This window comes from Olea europaea, chromosome 18 (assembly GCF_002742605.1).
Source record: "Olea europaea var. sylvestris chromosome 18, O_europaea_v1, whole genome shotgun sequence".
Lineage (NCBI taxonomy): Eukaryota > Viridiplantae > Streptophyta > Magnoliopsida > Lamiales > Oleaceae > Olea > Olea europaea.
In genome coordinates this window covers 6,772,518-6,774,848 of record NC_036254.1, presented here as the reverse complement: position 1 = coordinate 6,774,848, position 2,331 = coordinate 6,772,518, and the positions used below count along the sequence as shown (strand labels likewise).

Here is a 2,331-nt window from a genome sequence, read left to right as displayed (position 1 = left end):
CAATGGCTGTATTGTTGTCCCTTAGCACCCGAAGTAGTTTCTCTTCCTCCACCTCACTGACCGTACTTGATATAATAACCGAAAGTGTAGAAGATTCCCCCAGATAAGCATATCTGAGGTGCGGTTGCAATTGCTTGAGTTCCAATTTAGGAGGTTGTTGAATAGATGGCACTGACTGTGTAGTCCTGGTTCCCAGTTCTTTGAAGTAGCGTCTGCGCATGTATGGCGGATTAGTTTCCAAAAATCGTGCACATGTTTCAATCTCACTCGAATCATGTGAGTGGATTGAGAATGTGCAATGCATGCCTCGTAAGCATCGAAAGGATGATGTAGCCGAAATGTATCTTGAATTATTCTGTCAATTACATCAATCTGGAAACAGCTGTCTGACTCAGTCGGGAATTTCATTGCCTTGAACACATTGAACGAGATTTGCTCTTCGCCAAGCCTCAGTATAAGCTGCCCTTTCTGAACATCAACAATCGCTCTTCCAGTAGCTAGGAAAGGCCGCCCCAATATAAGTGAAACATCCTTATCTTCCTCCATATTCACGATAAGGAAATCAGTTGGAAATATGAACTTCTCCACTTTGACCAATACGTCTTCAATGATTCCTCTTGGATGTGTAAGTGATCTATCTGCTAACTGTAATGTAACCATTGTGGCCTTAGCTTCTCCCAAGCCGAGTTTCCTGAAAATAGAGAGAGACATTAAATTAATACTTGCACCTAAATTACGCAATGCTTTATCAAAATGATAATTTCCAATAGTGCAAGGTACAGTAAAACTCCCTGGATCCTTTAGTTTTGGAGGCAACTTTCTTTGGATTCTGGCACTGCACTCCTCAGTTAGCATCACTGTTTCGTGTTCTTCTATCTTTCTCTTGTTGTAGAGGATATCCTTCAGGAATTTTGCATAACTTGGCATCTGAACAAGTGTTTCGGCAAATGGAATATTGATATGAAATTTCTTGAAGACTTCAAGAAATTTACTGTATTGTTGATCCAATTTGTGCTTTTTCAATCTTTGCGGAAACGGAATAGGAGGTTCATGAGGGTTGATAGGAATGGCATCCCGTGATGTATTGGAATTCTCCTTGCCCACATTCCCTGTTGTTTGTCCAGTTTGTTCCACAATCTCGTCATCCGCGGTTGGTGTTGATTCCTTGCTAACTACCGATCTTTTGACATGTATCTCCGGTAGTTGTATTCCACTTCTGGTTGTTATAGCCTTTGCGTGTTCCTTAGGGTTGATTTCAGTGTTGCTGGGCAAATTTCCTGGTGTTCTACCCGTAATGGAGATTGCCATCTGTCCCATTTGTGTCTCCAAATTTTTGATTGCTGCACTCTGATTTTGAAAAGTTGCATCTGTCTTTCGCATAAACTGATTGTTGGCTTCCATTTGCTGGTTGGTTGTTACCACGAACTTTTCAAACATCTCTTCCAATGGTGGCTTTTTATCCTGCTGCTGATATTGACCTTGTGGTCTGTTTTTATTCTGATTGCTCCACGAGAAGTTTGGATGTTTTCTCCAGCCCTGATTGAAGGTTTTCGAATGTGGGTTGTTTTGTTGGCGTTGACCCCATTGCACAAAATCTGCATGTTCGACCCCTTGTGCGAGAATTGGACAATTAACAGTATTGTGGTTTGCTCCACACTCTTCACTACTCGGCTTCTTGACTTGTTTAGCAGTGGCGGTTTGTGAAATGCTATCAACCTTATGGAATAAAGAGTCTATCTTTGCAGATAGTGCAGAATAAGTATCTACCTCATAAACCCCTGGCGATCTCTTCTGAACCACTCGATCTGTAGACCACATGGCTGAAGTTGTTGCCATTCTCTCAAATAGCTCCCATGCTCCATCAATTGTTCTCGTGGAGATAGACCCGTCAGATGAGGAATCAACCATGCTCTTGAAGGATGGAAGTAGTCCAGTGTAGGAAAATCGAATTTGTGTCTTCTTGTCAAAACCATGTTGCGAGCACTTCCTTAACATATTCTTGAAACAATTCCATGCCTCTTCAAATGATTCATACTCACCTTGGTTGAAAATAGAGATATCATGCCGCATTTTTGCTACATTTGCTGGCGAGAAAAACTTGGTGCAGAATTTGTGGGTTAACTCGTTCCAAGTGGTGGTGCTTGCAACGGGGAGCGAATCCAGCCATTCAAATGCCTTATCCCGCAAGGTGTGTGGAAACAACCGCAATCTTATAGCATCGTCCGAGATACCCTGATACCTAAAGTGTTGGCACATATCCAAAAATCGGGATATGTGTGTATGTTGGTTTTCGCTAGCCATCCCGTGGTATTGATGCCCATTTTAAAACAG

General features: G+C 42.1%; 1 protein-coding gene across 1 annotated transcript; it reads right to left on the bottom strand.

The window, feature by feature from the left end:
* Positions 1 to 641: 641 nt before the first annotated feature.
* Positions 642 to 1,818, bottom strand: LOC111366672. Its single transcript, XM_022987379.1, has 2 exons — positions 837 to 1,818; positions 642 to 691 (listed from the first exon to the last, which is right to left on the bottom strand). Exons 1-2 carry the CDS (start codon positions 1,816 to 1,818, stop codon positions 642 to 644), a joined length of 1,032 nt encoding a protein of 343 aa, XP_022843147.1.
* Positions 1,819 to 2,331: the final 513 nt, after the last annotated feature.

Bases quoted from the DNA above. Each gene is read 5' to 3' on its own strand.
- LOC111366672 (XM_022987379.1), bottom strand. From the start codon at position 1,818: ATGTGGTCTACAGATCGAGTGGTTCAGAAGAGATCGCCAGGGGTTTAT. The intron at 692-836 runs GTGCCAGAATCC...CTCTATTTTCAG, and splicing joins GATGCTAACTGAGGAGTGCA to GAAACTCGGCTTGGGAGAAG.